Raw genomic sequence first — 17882 nt, forward strand, 5'->3', positions numbered from 1 at the left:
ATTTCCTGTTTTGAGACTGTGCAGATACATTTATCAAGTCTAGAACTTAAAGACGAAAAAAAATACAGGACAGGAGGAAAAATGTTATTTCAGTGCTTTTGCGTGCAAAATACTTTTGCATTCTCACAAAAAAGTGTTATATATTTTTTTTTCAATGCTTTTGTGTATTTTTCAAAAGTATTGTGATTCCCGCACAAACTTACTTTGTGACCAATTTTTGAGGGACTGCGAGAATTTTGCAAATATAAATTATTGAAATAAAATGTTTCCCCCTCACCATGTCCCTTTAGTGAATCTGTAGGTTTCAATACGAATGTTACATTAATATGAATCTATACCCAACTAGAATCATTTTTTCCTTGGTCACGTGTACAATATGAGCTAATAAAAATAAGAAACTCAAGTACAGACAGCTTATTTGCTTTTTCAATTAATCATAGTTATGACGGAACAAGAGCACCATTAAAACGTCTCTTGAAAAAGTCAAATTAATATCATCTTATATTTCTAAATGTGAAAAATGAATGAAAAACAACTGTGCTTAAAACAAAATATAATAATGGACACAAAATCCTGTTTCTTGTCATCCTGAAATATTAGGAACTTGTTTGCAATATACCTGGGATGCCACTGATCAATACAGGCAGTTTTCAGATTAAGTGATGGCAAAAACTTGGCAAAGCACCAAAATGTTCAAAAGGTTGCACAGAGATGTTCTTATTCAATACAGCCACATTTTATCTAGAGCTATAGGACAGAAAGTCCACAGCACCGGATATCATGCCAAAACAGTGCCACAGATCAAACTAAGCTGTGAACACCTGGAATGAATACATAAATATGGACCACCTGCATCTCAGGTATGAATAAAAAGTATCGCTGTTTGACTAAAGTGACTAAACCTCAACCTTATTGCAACCCAACTAGTGGCAGCAATGGCTGGTGCAACCAACTTAACATCTTCATTGCTACAGTGATGGCTTGACCTGTTGTGTAATCACAGTTTCTACAGATTAAACAGGTTACGGAAGGTTGGATCGGTTTAGCCAATTATCTTCTTTGTCTAAACGTGTGTCTTGGTATTGCTGGCAGTTGTGTAACAGATTCACACTGACGAAGTGATCAAAGTCACATGGTTTTCTATGGGAGATAGCGATTTAGGGCAACATGAGTGACAAATGAGTTTTACGACAAATCACCTTCAGAGATACAGTGCACCAACCACCAATATAGAAATGCAGCGATGACGTATTTGTGTAGGCCAGAATTTCTGGAAGTTAGCATCACCCTGGTTTCCTCGACATAGCCCAACAGGATTCTTTTTTCAAGCTTTTGGATTACTGCATAAAATAATCTCGGTGACCAGAATTGCCAGGTTTTCACAACAAAATCCGCCTAATTGCTATTCAAAACTATCCCAATCATATTCCAGGGGGTCAAAGGCATGTTTTTTGGCAGGGTTCCCCTGGTTAAATTCCTACCTGATCTCATGACATTTTCGCAAGATGCTAAATACGTACAAAAAAAAAAAGTTCATATCACTGCAGTTTCTAACAGAAATGAACACTAGAGGCTGTAAAACAGCAAGCACTTGTAGGCATTTTCGTACACAGTTATGATTATTGCTCCATATGTTTCGCTTTCCGGTGCTGTGCCGATTTACTATCCGCCTAGTATTGGTAGGTTTAAGGTTAGGTGTGGGGTTAGGATTAGGCAATCATGTAGCGATTTCAATAAACCCTGTACATAACAAGCTTGCTCGGTAGCTCAGCCGGCACAGAATTGGACTTAGGATGCGGAATCCTTGGGTACAAATCCCGTGAAAAACATTACTTACAATGAAAGACATGAAAGATAAGAGAGCGAAAAACAAGCTAAAACAACATGCTTGCGACTGCGTTTTTACGCCACATTCTTTTTTGTTCATACTATCAGGTAGGCTATGAAGCATTAGAGTTATAGCACCACTCAACAGACCTTTTTTTAAGTCAGAACTGCAGTGACACATACAAAACCAATGTCACATAAAACGTACCATATGTCGGTTCATCTGTTCCAGGGGAAAAAAGAACACTTTTAACACCACTCAGTGGACATTTCACATCGAATATGTCATGAAACGTACATGGCACTACGTATTTCGTGTCTTGCGAAAAATTTCTCACAGGTACGTTGTCGTCATGAGAACAGGTTGTAAAATCCGATTTCAAGCAATTTCATTGAAAGGGGGTAATAATTTGGAAGAGGGTCCAAAATGGGCACAACACCGCACGTAACAAGTTTGCTCGGTAGCTCAGCCGGCACGGAACTGGACTTCGGATAAGGAATCCTTGGGTACGAATCCCGTGAAAAACATGACTCATGATGAAAGAGCTGAAAGATGAAAGATCCTACAGGTATGTTTTCGTCATGAGATCAGGTCGTAAAATTCAAATTCCAGGTGCTAAATATCACATCACTGGGGTCACTTCAAACAGCGAACAAGAAGCAGCAACAGTGTTGAAGCAGCACATTCCGCTGGAAAACCGTGGACTTGGCAACACTGCCTGTGACCAACAAAAGTTCATAATCCTTAAACGTTTTGGTCATCATGTTAATATTTTAAAAAATCAACACAACTTTCATGAATGTTAAAGCCTAAATGTAATCATTAGAAAAACAGTAAAGCTTTTTTAAAAAAAAACATTTTGCTTGAAAGTCAGAGTAAGAATAATTTCTTAGTTATTAAAAAAACAACGAAGCAGTAAAAGTGGACTAGTGAGTAGATGAGTTTTCCTGTTTGGCGGGATGGCGTTTATTATTCCTGACAACCTCTTTAGTCCCATTTAGCCACTTGTTAACAACTGCCTTAAGTAAAACGTATAAATAAATAAATAAATAAATCACAAGGGGGTATTATTGATGTATTTTACGTTGTAAAATAAAACATAAAAATATCTGGAGCTTGCTCACTACACTCTTAAAAATAAAGGTGCTTCACAATGTCATAAAATAACCTTTTTTGTCTAAATGGATCCATAAAGAACATTTAACATTGAAGAATCTTTCTGTTTCACAAAAGGTTCTTTGTGGCGAAAGAAGGTATTCAGATTATAAAAAGGTAAGAAAGAGATGGTTCTTTAAAGAACCTTTGACTGAATGGTTCTTCTGTGGCATCGCTGTGAAGAACCATTTAAAGCATCTTTATCTTTAAGAGTGTACATACAGTATCTTATTTCAGGCATTTAACCAAAAACCTATTGATTTGGGACAATAGAACAGGAAGTGTTAAAATGCTAACTCCGAATTTCCAGGCCTACATAATACATAATCCCTGCAGGACTGATCCTGATGCAGAAATCCTACTATCAGCCAACAATCCACTTGTTGACCCTAAACAATTTATTGTCAATGTGAATGTGCCTTTAAAAATGGGTTATTGCAGTTTTGGCATAGTAAAATTAAAACATTTCTATCAGAGGCCCCATGAATCGTGGGAAGGAATTGTCTATGCTGGTTATTAGGGCTGTACTTTGAGTTATCTTACACATGAATGCAAAATATCATGCAAAATACCTTACCGGTCATTGGATTCAAATCAACAAGTCTGTAAACCTACTGTAACCTCACAAGTTATTGTGTATTGCTTGTACCAGTGTTTCACAATTCCATGAGCCAGATGAAGAGTCTATGTGCTGAGGTCTGAGAGAATGCGCAGCGGTTAACCCCTAAAGCATGGCAATGCTTTCAGGTGTACAGTTGAGGTGTGTGGAAGTGCTGCTGCCTCCTGGTGACTTGAGACTGCGGGCACCACATCCCATTGCAACACCTTTCCCGATACCCCCCATGATGACCGCTGACCCTGGATGATGATGTTGACTGCGTTTCATTAAGGCCGCCATCATGGTATCGCTGTTGACAGTGCCAAACTCATAGGTGAAGGTGCCATAGTATACCAGGACCAAGACCGTGAAGACCCATTCACAGATGGCTGCGGCGTGCTGCAATACAAAACTCTCATGGACGAAGAAGATACCACCTTGAATAGAAAGGGTGATGTTAAGGAATGGGTACACGGAACTGTAGCATTAATACCATTATTTGGTTACACTTTATTTTATGGTGTCCTTGTTAAAGTGTAATTATACATTTAAGTACTGAGTAATATTAATTAACTACATGGTTAGGGACAGGATTTGGGTTACTTGCATGTAATTATGCATAATTCATTGTTATTATAATAGTAAGTACGTGTAACGCGTAACAAGGACATCTTAAAATTAAGTGTTACCCATTATTTAACATGACCTTTGGTGATGTACTGTAACTATTCTTTCTTTTTTACCGTAATTGATCTTTTTGCACAGTTAGTGTATTATTAAAGAATTTAATTAATTAATTTGTGATATAACCCATGGAAAATTATTTGCTGTACATTTTCATAGGACTACATTACGGCAATTACAGTGATACGTTTTTATAATTTTCTGCATTTACCATGTTGTATAATAGCAGCATGATTTTGAACAATTTTTTTTTTACTTTTTTTTACATTTAATAACTTGTATTTTGTTTACATGTCTCTCCATTTACTTAATGTCTACTGCTATTAGATACTGGACACTTGCCAATCAATGTTGGTTTTTCTTTGTTCCCGTTTTCAAACGATTCTATTGCCTGTTCTGTTTGTTTCTTTGTTCTTTATTTTATTGCACACTCTTTACTTGCATATTTTAAAAAGACTTTCAAAATATCAAGCACTGTTTTTTTTCTTTGTAGTTGTTTTATTTTCTTTGTTTTTTATTTTGGACTGTCTGCTTAAAAACTTCTAGCACTGTTTACTTACACTGTTTACTGTTGAAAAATCACTTTAAACTTCTAACAGTGACTTCTAATGCTGTTTATTTTCTTTCTTTGTTCTTTTACTTATGCTCTTAATTTCATTTCAGAACATTTACTTAAATAATTATATATAAAAAAAAAACATGCTGTACTTGAAGACTACATGCTGTTTTAATTTAATTTGTTTATACTAATATTTATATTTTTAAATATGTGACCCTGGACCACAAAACCAGTCATAAGGGTACATTTTTTGAAAGCTGAATAAATGAGCTTTCCGTTAATGTGTGGTTTGTTAGGGAAATATTTGGCAAATATCTGGCCTTTAAAGTTATCCAAATGAAGTTCTTAGCAATGCGTATTACTAAATCAAAATTAGGTTTTTAAATTTTTGCGGTAGGAAATTTACAAAATATCCTTATGGAACATGATATTTACGTAATATCCTAATGATTTTTGGCATAAAATAAAATTCTTATTTTATTTTAGGCTATTGCTACAAATATACTCATGCTGGTTATATATTGCATGTTCACAATGGCATGTTTTTTCTGGCATTGGTACTACAGAGCGCTGGAATGTTTGTATTGTGTAAACCCTATTAATATACTTATTTACTGGACACTGTGTCTTTCATCATCCACTGTTACTAGCCAATCAATGCTGTTCTCCACTATGATACTATACAATAAAGTGTTTTTGGCTTTTGGCTCCATGTTCAAACATATCCGTCTAAATTAGATTTTTATCTATCAGATTATGACTGATTTCCAGTGTCTTCCTTCAGGTCGAACACAAAGTACAGAAACATTCATGAGCTCTTGGTAAGGATACTCAGGACAAGCGATACCAGAGCTCCAGCTGAGAGAGCCACACGGACATGAGCCATCCAGTAGTCCAGTGCTGTCTCTGCTATACGGTAGGTCAGAACACACTGCAGACACACAAACAGCAAGCCGGCAGGGAAAGCTACACCCGCTCCTACATAATGAAGCGTCTTGGCATGATCAACCTACAAAAAAAGACAAAGGAATACAAGTTAGTCTAGATTTAATTAATGAGCTGAAGAGACAAGTCCAGTCTTGCCTGCTCACCTGAAAGTTGCCCACCATGACCAAACCCAGGGCATTAATGCAACCAGACACCAAAGCACTTGTGTTGGTCCAGCAATGGTGGCTGTGTTCAATCACTTGGGCATAACGCAGCATGCACACCATAACCACTGCAGGAATACATCAGACACACACAGACAAAATTACTGGATGGATACAAGTATTTAGGGCTGACCCTTAATAGTTGACTGACTGTTAGACAATGAGAAGAGGCTTGGTTGACCAAAATTTCATTAGTCGCTAAAATTCCACAAACAGTGGGGTCTGTGATAGACAGATCATTAACAGCTGATCTACGTGGTAAAACAGTATATCGGGCAGGACATCCAAACACTCACCTATCATTCATCGCCCTTAAACATGGCTGTAAGTAATAGCAACTTTACATGGCAGCTCAATCTAATGTTAACCTAGAAAAATGTCAAGTGACTAAGTGTGGAAGCTGAATAGTAGCGTGCTTACTGCATGACAGATGAAGTAAATTCATCTTCGATTTCCGGCTTTGCTACTGTTCGGACGCTTTTGCTTACTGCTCCGCGCTTTGCTCCCTGCTTTTGAACTTTTCTCCGATTTTTCTAATATTTAACTTCAGCAGATCAGCACAGTGCTCAGACAACACATTTTTGATACAAACATCACGAAAAAAGGAGACTTTTTGCCTCCCACTGCCAGCAGTTTACATTCCGGAGACGGGAAAACACAGCTGCCTACTTTCAACAGACAAGAAAGAAAATGCCTCTTCTGGAATCTACTTGCTGCACAAACTGCCACAGACTTTTACAAAGGATTGTGGTTTTAGAAACAAAGTTACTTGCTGGACTTCCAAAACAGGCGGAACACACAGAGAATCATCATCACGGACCCCCTCAGCATACAGCCGGTGAGTCCTGTGAATCTAGTCAATATCGACAGTTTAGAAATGTAGAGGAACAAGCCAAAACTGATCGACACACAAATCGATGGCAAAAACAGGGAGCGAGACCCAAAGGCACTCGAGACATCAGACTGTCAAGAGTATCTCGTATTGCTGCGGTAGCATCCTCTACCCCAGATATGGCTATGACAAGGCTTGCAAAAACTGGTGTTTTACCACCCCCTATACAGCTAGAAAACAGATTTGAAGCATTAATGAATGTGGGTGAGGAATCCCCAAATGTGACTGAACATGTATCATGTCAGCCAACTGCTAACATTGCTATAAACAGGCGCGCAAGGTCGAGCAGACAGCGGCACTCAGCTCAGAGCGCACCCGAGCCCAGGACTCTGATAGTGGGTGACTCCATTATCAGAAATATCAGTAGCAGAACTACAACTACATGCTGCTGTCCTCAAGCAACCGTCTCTGATGTGAACATGGAACTTCGGAACATTCTAATGAAGCACAAGACTGCAAATCGAATCATCATCCATGTGGGAAAGAACGATATTCGGAAAGAGCAGTCAGAACTCCTAAAGAAGGATTTCGGTGAACTCATTGAAACACTTCGAAGACTTGAAATTCAGTCGTTCATCAGTGGACCACTCCCAGCAAGGGGAATTAACATGTTTTCACGGTTGCTCGGACTGAATACCTGGCTACAAAGAACCTGCAGTCTAAAAGGAGTCAACTTCATTGACAACTTCAATCTTTTCTGGGGCCATAGACAACTGTTCAAACTGGACGGCCTTCACCCAAACAAACTTGGTGCGAGAGTGCTTAAGGACAATATCTATTTTTCACTCCGGCATCCTTCAGTAGAATGTGCCAGTCCACCCAACATGAATGGCACACACACACTTGGACAAAGTGACGACAGGACATCTTATCAGCTTCAGAGTCATCATGTGGCCAACACAACCAACAAGGACACTGACAACGCCACGCAGCCACAACAAGCACTGCTTATGGACACTTTCCTGGCTGAGCCCTGCTCACAGAGCTTATCACAGACAGACTGTGACGTATTACAACAGCTCCAAGACTCAGCACCGAAGGATGACTTTCTGGTAAACAGTCAGGGAAGCCAGGACAACAACATATTCCAGCCACCGGAAACACCAGAGCCAGAGCTCCATTCACCAGACACATTATCCCTCTCTCCAGCATCTCCACTTCTAAGCTTCTCACAGAAAATGGAGGAACTGGTATATGCTGGAACCAGACTCTCCCACTCTTTTGCTGCAAGCCCCCAGTTATCAACTAAAAAACGGCAGGCACCACAACCACCAAAGCCTGTGGGCCCAGCTCACCCTCCTCCTCCTGTGAGAGCTCTCCGGCCGTTGCCACAACGCCAGGGCTCAAACCCTCCTGCATCTGCTGTGAGTGAACCAAAAACAACTGATAACAGCTCTCAGTGATATGTGTGGGGTCCCCGCTACGGTAGCAGCAACAATCAGGAATGTTTATAAAACAAGCAGTAACCCAGTGTGACTGTAGCTTTCCCTATTTCTGTTTTAATATGTGATAGAAAGTCTAAGGCCCTTTCAAATCGTACAGTTCACACATCTAATGGCGCTTTTCCACTACACAGTACCAGCTCGCCTCGGCTCGACTCGACTCGGCTCTGTTTGGTTTTCCACTGTGTAAAAGTTGTACCTGTACCTCCACAATAGTACCTGGTTGTCATAGCGACGCTGCAAGAAACTGCCGTGATGTAATCTTCTACGCGACACACACCCGCTGTCTGCACCTCCTCGTTTGACCACGGCGTATTCTTCCGAGTTGCCATAATATGTAATGGATTGGATATGTCACGCAATCTCTGGCCTAGGGATGGCGAAAACTAAAAAATTTCTTGACCGACCACCGAGCCTCATTAGCCGGTTGAAACCGGTTAACCGATTAGTTTAAAATATGGTACGCTATTTGAAATAACAGCCATTTCGAGCCGCGCCTGCAATTTCGCAACTCTGTCGCATCTCTCTGCCGCTCTGCCTCCCGCACACACACGCACACACTGCCACTCACGTCACTTTTTTAAAATCCCCGACAGCGCGAAACATGAGTCCCGCAAACGCGGCGCCGAAGAGCTTGTTGTATGTAATCGTAGGACAAATGGCTCCTTAGTTTCAAATGGTTTGGGTACAAGGTGATCGCTTTGAAAATAAAGGCGTTTGTCTAGGTTAGAAGCTCATTTGAAACATTGCCACGGCTCATTTAAGAAAATGACAGCTCCGAAGAGACGCCGCTTTAGTTGAGGTAACAGTGCTAACCATAATAAAGAAAGATGATGATCATCATCACCTTATCGGTTACCACTGAAATGTAGATGTAATGTATTTCCAAATCTAAGCCCATCTTATGCGGAATGTTGCCTAATAGACTGCAACATGATAAAACCAATGGATAAAACAGGCACCTTCAGAATGCGTAAAAGACGCACCAACCACCGGTCAAACGGTCATCGGTTAACATCCCTACTCTGGCCAAACTTTTTAAAATTGGTGGGGTTATTCTGGATACTATTGCTGGCGCGTGCAATGATGATGCAGTGAATAGTGACGATTCTCTCTGACCAATCAGCAGTCTGCTGTGTTTTCACGTCACATTTTAGTATCGCCTCAGCTCGCCTCAGCTCGCTTGGAACCTCGCCGGAGGTGGTATGGAAAAAAGTACCTGGAAGCCGGTACAGGTACAACTTTTACACAGTGGAAAACCAAACAGAGCCGAGTCGAGTCGAGCCGAGCCGAGGCGAGCTGGTACTGTGTAGTGGAAAAGCGCCATAATCTGAGGCTTATTAGGCATCAAACTAAGATTGCTCTAGAGACAAAAAGTGATGCCATCAAGCTAGCATTTTTAAATGTTCGCTCACTAAAAAATAAATCACTTCTGATAAATGATTTTATAACCACAAACAACCTGGATTTTATGTTTTTAAATGAAACATGGTTAGAAGACAGCTCTAGTGCAACAGTCCTAAATGAAGCAGTCCCTCCTAACTTTACTTTCATGAATGTCTGCAGAGCTGTCAAAAGGGGAGGTGGTGTAGCTGCCCTATTTAAAGATGTCTATGAATGCAAACAAATGTCATTTGGTCAGTACTTGTCTTTTGAATATCTAGGGATTGCACTGAAAGGTGCTCCACGCATTCTGTTTATCATTATTTACAGGCCCCCAAAATACTCTCCAGCCTTTGTTGAAGAGTTCACAGAACTGCTATCAATGATTTGTTCAGAGTTTGACTGTTTTGCTATTGCAGGGGATTTTAATGTTCACATAGACAATGCAGAAAGCAAAACTACAAAAGAAATTATAACGGTTTTGAACACGTTTGACCTGATTCAGCATGTGCATGGGCCTACACACAATCGTGGACACACTCTTGATTTACTCATCAGTAAGGGTCTAAACATTTCATCCACTGTTATCAAGGATGTAGCACTATCTGATCACTTCTGTATTTTCTTTGATATATTGATCTCTGCTACCACTGAATCTAGATCAGTCTCTGTCAGAAAGAGATGCATTAACGATAACACTAGTGTGCTATTTATGAAGGCTATGTCTTCAATGCCAAGCATTTCTGCAGACTCTGTTGATTTTCTCCTGGAGTCCTTTAACTCAAAAGTTAAGAATGTCATTGATGACATTGCACCTGTGAAGGTCAGACAGATGACTGGCAAGAAATCACCATGGAGAAAATCAACAGCAGTACAGAGTATGAAAAGACAATGCAGGAAAGCTGAGCGGATGTGGCGGAAGACAAAACTTGAAATTCACTATAGCATCTATAAAGACAGCCTTCATGCTTTCAATGTTGAACTAGGTAAAGCTAGACAAACATTCTTCTCGAACCTTATAAACAGCAACTTAAACAACACTCGCACTCTTTTTGCTACCGTTGAGAGACTAACAAACCCCCCTAGTCAGATCCCTAGTGAACTGCTCTCTGACAGCAAGTGCGATGAGTTTGCTTCCTTCTTTTCTGAGAAGATCAATAATATCAGAAAGACAATTAGCACACCCTCAAGTTATGCAGAGGTCAGACAGATTCGACCACAATTTCAAAAAGAAGTCATTATGTCTACTTTTGAAGAAATCGATAGCAACATTTTGGAAGAAACAGTACAGCACCTCAAATCGTCAACATGCCACCTTGACACACTTCCCACATCTTTTTTCAAAAGTGTGCTTAACTGTTTAGAAGCAGATCTTTTAGAAGTGGTGAACACCTCACTTCTTTCTGGGACTTTTCCAAACTCCCTGAAAACTGCAGTTGTTAAGCCCCTTCTGAAAAAGAAAAATCTTGATAACACCATACTGAGCAACTATAGACCAATATCAAATCTTCCTTTCATAAGCAAGATTATTGAAAAGGTTGTTTTCAATCAGCTGAATCACTACATAAACTCAAATGGATACCTGGACCATCTCCAATCTGGCTTCAGACAACATCATAGCACAGAGACAGCGCTCATAAAGATAATAAATGATATTCGCCTAAATTCAGATTCTGGCAAAATATCAGTGCTGGTACTACTAGATCTCAGTGCTGCGTTCGACACAGTCGATCATAACATTCTTTTAGATAGACTGGAAAACTGGGTCGGGCTTTCTGGGATGGTTCTAAATTGGTTCAGGTCATACTTAGAAGGGAGAGGCTATTATGTGAGTCTAGGAGAACATAAGTCTAAGTGGACATCCATGACATGCGGAGTCCCACAAGGCTCAATTCTAGTGCCGCTGTTGTTCAGCCTGTATATGCTCCCACTAAGTCAAATAATGAGAAAGAACCAAATTGCATATCACAGCTATGCAGATGATACCCAGATTTACCTAGCCTTATCGCCAAATGACTACAGCCCCATTGACTCTCTCTGCCAATGCATTGATGAAATTAACAGTTGGATGTGCCAAAACTTTTTACAGTTAAACAAGGAGAAAACGGAAGTCATTGCATTTGGAAACAAAGATGAAGTTCATAAGGTAAATGCGTACCTTGACGCTAGGGGTCAAAAAACAAAAAATCAAGTCAAGAATCTGGGTGTGATTCTTGAGTCAGACCTCAGTTTCAGTAGCCATGTCAAAGCAGTAACTAAATCAGCATACTACCATCTCAAAAACATTGCAAGAATTAGATGTTTTGTTTCCCGTCAAGATTTGGAGAAACTTGTTCATGCCTTTATCACCAGCAGGGTGGACTATTGTAATGGTCTCCTCACTGGCCTTCCCAAGAAGACCATTAGACAGCTGCAGCTCATACAGAACGCTGCTGCCAGGATTCTGACTAGAACCAAAAAATCAGAGCATATCACACCAGTCCTCAGGTCCTTACACTGGCTACCAGTTATGTTTAGGATAGATTTTAAAGTACTTTTACTTGTTTATAAAGCACTCAATGGCCTAGGACCAACATACATTGCAGATATGCTCACTGTATACAAACCTAACAGACAACTCAGATCACTAGGATCGAGTCAGTTAGTAATATCAAGGGTTCACACAAAACAAGGGGAATCCGCTTTTAGCTATTATGCCGCCCGCAGTTGGAATCAGCTTCCAGAAGAGATCAGATGTGCTAATACATTAGACACATTTAAATGCAGACTCAAAACTCACCTGTTTAGTTGTGCATTTATTGAATGAGCACTGTGCTACGTCCGAACAGACTGCATTATTTTATGTATAAACATTTTACTGTGCAAATTAATTTTAAAATCTATTTTTCAAATCATCTTAAATGTTCTTAAATTCTCTGTTTTTATTGTTGTTAGTGTGATAACCATTTCTACTGTTTTAATTAATTTTTAAATCAATTTTAAAATCATTTAAAATGTTCTTACAATTTGGTGACCACGGCGTGATGTCTCTGATCAGGTAAGACAAAGTATAGTTTGTCTATCTGATTAGTGACATTACTGTTCGTTGTGAATAGACAAGATGAAGTATAGTTTATCGGTCTAAATATTTGTTGAAGTAGATACGACGAAGTATAGTTTGTCTATCTAGACATTGCGCAGACCAGGTAAGGCGAAGTACAGTTTGCCTATCTGAAGGCTGCCGCAATTTTCTCAGCAAGACTGAGAGAGCGCGCTGAAGTAAACTAAAAGTGAAAGTGTGGGTCACGAGTTTCGATATGTTCTTAAATCTGTTTGTGTGATTATTATTTTAAATTTTTATGACTATGATTTTTATGCTATTGTGATTTTAACTCCTCTTATGTACAGCACTTTGAATTACCATTGTGTATGAAATGTGCTATATAAATATACTTGCCTTGCCTTGCCTAAATTCATCTTAAAATACTCCATCATTTTTGGTCATGCAGATAAAAGTAATACATCTTTTGAATATGTAAAGACTCTACGTTTATTTGTGTGCACTCACAATAACAACAAAACATTGCGCTTTTGTAAAATAATGAAAGGAAACAGGATGTGCTTTCTGCTGTCTCGGTCTCTGTGAACATGAGAATGTCAAAAAAATTGACACTTGCCTTGCAGATATCAAAAATATCTATAGAGAGCGAAATGTCTACTTTTTAAATGAACTAATTCAAATGGCAAACAAATATTCTCAGATTATGTAATCCATATAAAACTACTGTGAAGATGACGAGTCAGTGTCATCAACTTCATCTCTTAAACCAAAAACAAACAAAAAAAGCACCAGTTTATCAATAAATTATTACATTGTTAATCATTTATTCATAATCATTAATTCTGCTGGTGTGCTGTAGCAAGCTTTATGTGCTTTCTTGAGCACTCATTAGGCTATGTAGGCAATTAAAGGCTAATTATTATGATTTAAATAGTTTATTAATTAATGTGCGATTAGTCGACTAATCGCTTAAACTGAATGACTACTAGTCGACCATAAAAATCTTTAGTCGTGGGCAGCCCTATAAGTATTTTAATATTGTAAAAAAATAATAATAAAAATCACACACCTTAAAGCAACAGATTATGTAATCAACTTCTTTGTGGAGTTTTTTTTTTATTATTACATTTCAAACTGCAGTTCTTACCCATAAATGCCCCAACATTGCCAATCAAACTGAAGAGACAGCTCTCTGGTGGATAGCAACCACATTTACTGTTAAAAGAGCAGAAAATCAGATATTGGACAACCTTTTCAGACATTGGTGCAAAACAGTAATAGTAAAAGGAGGCATCTCCAAAATGTGGTTATCTTGTGGTTTTCCAGATAAATTCAAAGTAATTTTCACCTGATGAGGGGGATGTCTTGAAGAGTACAGCAGGTCTTTGGGAAGCCCCTCTTAGCCGTTTCCTCTGTACATGTCAAATTGTATGACCTATGATAAAAAAAGAATCAAGCGTGAAAGAAGAGCCTAAACAGTATGTGGGTTTTTTGGATTTGGAATTTAGGATTTAACCCTGTAAAGTGTGAATTATGAATTAATAGAGTTTTTTCTTGGTCCAGGTGCTGATATTTAAATGGCCAAAAAGTCAATTCTGATAGCTTGTAAATGTATGTCAATGAAATTGTTATAACAGTATAGCATGCTACTTACATAAAGTGCATATAAATATCAGCTGTCACCCTATAGCTCCCTATAATACGTCTCAGTAAGATGATATTAAATACTTTTACATTTATCAAAATCCTGTTGTTTTTACTGTGGGGGTAAAGTTTATAATGCAATACAATTAATGACTGAGAGATGTACAAATCCTCAACAGCCTGATGTATCATATTTAATGCTCACATTTTTTACATAATTTCTCTAGAAATAATGTATGGATAATGTATGCTTCAGTCCAATAAGTGTTCACCTAGAAATAATACTAACAATGTAAAAGTTACTCTTACTTTTACTTAAAAATCAGTACAATTTAATTTTTTTACAGCAAATAGAGGCGTGTACCCTGACCTGAAAATGCAATGCATTTAGAATAATACTAAAATGTAATTTACCTGTTAAAAAAGTATAATCTCAATCAGATGACAGAAGACATGAAGTGGATAGTGTGCAACACATTTCTCAGCAAAGTTTTGATCATAGTGATTATTGAATAGCTGTAGAAATTTGTGCAAGAAATATAATACAGTAGACTTTATGGAGTTACAGTTTTATAGAGATTGTATTTATTATAAAAAAATGACCCTCTAACACTAGCATTCTCTATTCTTTTTCTATTTTTTTGACTCGTTTTATTTTTATAAAATAAATAGACCCTCTAACAGTAGAGTTCCCTATTCTTTTTCTATATTATATACTTGCCTTCATTTTATTTATAATAACAAATGTCCCTCTAACGCTAGCATTCTCTATTTGTTTTCTATTTATTTGACTTGTATTTTTTTTTATAAAAAAAGACACTCTAACACTAGCGTTCCCTATTTTTTATATATACAGTGTATATATATATATATATATGTGTACACATATATATACTTGTTTTCTAATTATTTAGTGTACAAAAATGTCTTTTGACTCTTTTTATTTTTATAAGAAAGACCCTCTAACACTAGAGTTCCCCATTATTTTTCTATTCTGTCTACTTGTTTTCATTTTATTTATTAAAAAAAATTACCCTCTAATGCTAGAATTCTCTATTTGTTTTTCTATTCTTTTGACTTGTTTTATTTTTTATAAGAAATAGACCCTCTAACAGTAGAGTTCCCTATTGTTTTTCTATATTATATACTTGCTTTCATTTTATTTATTATAACAAATGACCCTCTAACGCTAACATTCTCTATTTGTTTTCTATTTATTTGACTTGTTTTATTTTTATGTAAAAAAAGACCCTCTAATACTAGCGTTCCTTGTTCTTTTTTCTATATACAGTATTTGTTTTCTAATTATTTAGTGTGAAAAAAAAAACTTACTATGCATACTGTGTTAGGCTAACTGAGACTTGTCATAGCACTTGCATATTATTGTTCTTTTGTTGGTTTTGATTGCATCTATTGTCGTCATTTGAAAGTCGCTTTGGATAAATGTAATGTAAATGTTAACTTACCAGTTCTCAACAGGACAGACATGGTGGTTCATTACTGCCATGGCGTAACTATAGAACAAATTATTTTATGGTTATTTGTTAATAAGTACATGACTTGTCTGTTTATAGTTAAACAAAAACGATGGAGAGCTATATAAAATTTAACGTAAAACTTCTGACTTGATCTACCCCTGTAACATAAACACTCACACGATCCATATCCCCGTGATGGAGAAGGCGGACAGGCTGACAGGCAGAACAATCCAGGCAGTCATTGGTCAGTCTGTGAGAGGCCTGAGACCCCAGCATGAGGGTGTGAAGGACTGGGGCTATGGAGACACGGTGTAGGACACCAGCAAGTGAAGCCATGCAGTGGGGGGGTATGTGGACCAGTGGGGGCAACGTGATGCTCCTTCGACTACATCTGGAGACTCGCCGATTACCAACAACCAACAATATCTAGTGAAAAAACAGAGACACTGTTAATAGATGTTTACCAAGACACAACAAAATATTTTAGTAAAAAAGACTTAACACGCAACACTATTTATTTATTTTTTTTTTTTTTGCTTTTAATGTATACAGAATAAAGGCATAAATTAATTAATGCTTTAAACTCAATTTAAAGCTATATAATGTAATCCTAGTGGGGTGAATTCTTATTTAAGTTACACTGACTTCATATATTGAATTTAATATTATGGTCCAGTCTTTCTCAATGTAAATGTGTTAATGGTACGCCTACCAAAAGATGTCTGGTAGATTTGTAATCGGTTAATCTAAGAGATGAAAGATCCTGTGAAGCACAAAGTCAGATCAACAACCTGACAGCCGCACGTACTAATAATGTCCCCTTCAGCCCAGATCAGCCTCAATGTCACACCAGCAAACACAGTACGACAAAACTGACCATACGATTGTTTACAATTATAACTTTAAGATACATAACAATTACACGAAAATGACAGTAAATAATAATAAAAGGTATTATTTCTAAAGATAAAACTCAACATCGTGTAGCTTGCAAGCTATCCAGCAGATGCTACTGCAAGTAAACAACTTTTTAAGACGGCAAAGATCTCCTTATCTGCGTATTTGCCTAGCTACATACGCAACATATGTGTTTCTACAGCATTTGAACTACCCTACAATTAGCGTGTCATTGTTAAGATATTGTGTTTCGATAGGTAAAAGCGTTATCCTACCGCAGGCCCCGCGGCTCCTGAGCGGATGCTGCTTCTGCTGCATCTCAACCTCCTGTAGGGACAGTTTTCATCAACAGAGGGCGCCCTTATCTCCGTTTGCGTCTGAATGGAATGGATAGAGGATTTCTATAGGGTTAAATTCAGAACATTATGTATTTAGTTCTTAAATATTTATTTATTTATTTACAAAACAACGTCCTTCTGGTTTATTTCAATCAGTAAGTCAATCAACAAAAATAAGACTTCGAAGTATATACAGATTAATTCAGCAACCGAACTGATTCATCATATTATCTGATTTATCATATTCACTAAAACGAACCTGCTTGTTTGACCGGCTTATAAGAGTCATTAATTGCAGAATCGGATTACACAGGTTAAGCAGGATGCTTTTGGTTTACTGAAAAGAACCGGCTCGTAAGAATCATTAATTGCAGAAACAGACTACACAGGTTAAGCGATACTTTTGATTCACTGAAAAGAACCAGCTCATAAGAATCATTTATTCGTTCAGATGGTTTGCGGTTCTAGATTAACTTTATGTAAAAGAATCGGTTCGTGATTTCAACCCTACTTTGCAGGATGAAGTATTTGCCAGCACACCATATATGTTAAAAACTTGAATTAACGAAACATAAATACATTGTATTATAGCATTGGGAGAAACTAACAGATTTTATAATTCCTGATGTTTTTGTTTTATATTATTATTATTTTACAGGCTTTGTATTTATCTGTTATTGGCGTATATCTTTATCTTTGTATTGTGTTATATTGAATGTTATTTTATGTAAAATATTTCTGTCTTATCTTTCACATCACAATAGAGTACAAATGAACACGGTGGTTGTTATTC

At 37.7% G+C, this 17882-nt stretch overlaps 1 protein-coding gene across 1 annotated transcript; it reads right to left on the reverse strand.

Moving 5' to 3' along the window:
* Window positions 1–692: 692 nt before the first annotated feature.
* Window positions 693–17118, reverse strand: tmem150ab (transmembrane protein 150Ab). Its single transcript, XM_073840781.1, has 8 exons — window positions 17027–17118; window positions 16032–16280; window positions 15843–15890; window positions 14081–14167; window positions 13880–13947; window positions 5916–6043; window positions 5656–5833; window positions 693–4018 (listed from the first exon to the last, which is right to left on the reverse strand). The coding sequence occupies exons 2-8, from the start codon at window positions 16094–16096 to the stop codon at window positions 3708–3710; spliced, it is 885 nt and encodes a 294-aa protein (XP_073696882.1). The 5' UTR covers window positions 16097–16280; window positions 17027–17118; the 3' UTR covers window positions 693–3707.
* Window positions 17119–17882: the final 764 nt, after the last annotated feature.

The sequence above is a fragment of the Garra rufa genome, chromosome 5 (assembly GCF_049309525.1).
Source record: "Garra rufa chromosome 5, GarRuf1.0, whole genome shotgun sequence".
NCBI lineage: Eukaryota > Metazoa > Chordata > Actinopteri > Cypriniformes > Cyprinidae > Garra > Garra rufa.